We start from the raw sequence: 1,510 nt of genomic DNA, 5'->3' as shown, positions 1-1,510 counted from the left end.
TACAAAAATAAAAATGAAAATCCAGCCCCAAAGGGAAATAGTACTGAAGTTAAGAAAACCTAGTTTGGAACAAATCCCTTTGGTTTTGTTTGTTTGTTTTTTAAACAGTTCCTTTTGCAAAGTCTACCGTGATTTAGAACAAGTGACTGGGCATGGGGATGGATGGGACTGTGCGGGGTCAGGAAGCATGGAAATAGTACCCCCTGCAGACCTGGCTCCCTCCTTGCATTCTCTCACCCCCTCACCAACCTCACCTTCTCCACACCTGCCCTTAGAGTGGACACTTCACTTAGGAACAGTGGGAGAAAAGCCAGAGCTCAGGGGTAGGTGATCACAGATGCAGCGCTCACCCTGCATATGCTATCAGAGTGCAAACAAGAGGGAACATTCTGGGGTCCAAGGTACTGACAGAGATTAGGACCAAAGAAAGCCCAATCACTAGCCCTTAGGAAACAAACCCGGAAAAGGTTTCAAGTGGCTACAATAGAAAATGAGAGAGGAGAACTGCTAAATCTCCCCTCCAAATACCTGACACCACAAGAGTCAGAAAGGCTAAGGGATTACTCTCCAGCTGCAAAGCCCTTGATTAACTTCAAAAGAGTTCTTACTGTCAACACAGAGCCAAGATTAACCCTTCCTAGACCCCAGCTCTGCTTGGTTCACTGAAAATGCCATGGCCAATTACCCAGGAAGTAGTTAGATCATGCGTGCCTTACTAAAGGTTTCTCCCAGTGATGACAAAATAGATTTCCTTTCTGTCCTCTGATAGCTTTCTCTAAATGGGGACCTAAAGTTTAGGTCCTAAAATGATGAACGCAAAAAAAAAAAGATGAATGCCTTTCAAAGGGTTTCTAAGAAGGAGCCAGGAATAACATGGACCACGAACTTTATGGAGTTCTTACCTTGAGGCAGAAAATGAAGAAGTCTCCTGCCAAACCACATTCCTGACACTGGACCAGCAAGTCCCCAAGGTGCTCCACCTGGCACTGCTCTGAGGACACCTTCTGGTACAGGGCTTCATCCTCATCTTCCTCACTGAAAAGCATGGGAAGATTTATCTTGGCAGTGTCACTTGGAGATTCTTTTTTAGAAACATATATTTTTAATTCACATGTTATTTTCCATACAGCAAATCAACAGAAAGACCTCAACATTAAAAAAATATATTTTCCTAATTTCCCAGACCAAAATAAGTGTTTATCATCAGCACGTGGGGTCATAAATTCATGAAGAAAGTAGCTTTTCAGATACATGTTGGAGAGAACTATTATTTTGCTAAGCAACATGAACAAGGAGAATGTAGTGTAAATTGTATGCAGATAAACTGAGGAAGACCAGAGAAAGAGAAGGCTGCAGAGCAAGGGCAAACCATTCAGGCCTTGGATGTCATTCACAGGAACTTGGATTTTTTTCTGAGGCACTACTGAAGGGCTACGGGCTGTGGAAGATGATATGATCATCACAGGAAGAGATGAATTCAATCTCAATATGAAGTAAGTGAGATAAAGTA

At 42.6% G+C, this 1,510-nt stretch overlaps 1 protein-coding gene across 1 annotated transcript in view; it reads right to left on the bottom strand.

The window, feature by feature from the left end:
* TANGO6 (transport and golgi organization 6 homolog) overlaps positions 1-1,510 on the bottom strand; it is a gene marked incomplete at its 5' end in the record, with an annotated part of 202,259 nt that overhangs the window by 145,652 nt on the left and 55,097 nt on the right. Inside the window, one exon of the mRNA XM_045293918.1 lies at positions 903-1,035. Coding sequence (XP_045149853.1) covers positions 903-1,035 — 133 coding nt within the window. The remainder of the gene's footprint in view (positions 1-902; positions 1,036-1,510) is intronic.

Source organism: Echinops telfairi, unplaced genomic scaffold, assembly GCF_000313985.2.
Source record: "Echinops telfairi isolate 266 unplaced genomic scaffold, ASM31398v2 ScPeMD7_2291;HRSCAF=2852, whole genome shotgun sequence".
Classification (NCBI taxonomy): Eukaryota; Metazoa; Chordata; class Mammalia; order Afrosoricida; family Tenrecidae; genus Echinops; species Echinops telfairi.
Note: the sequence above shows the minus strand (reverse complement) of the source record. Positions and strands in the feature narration are given on the sequence as shown.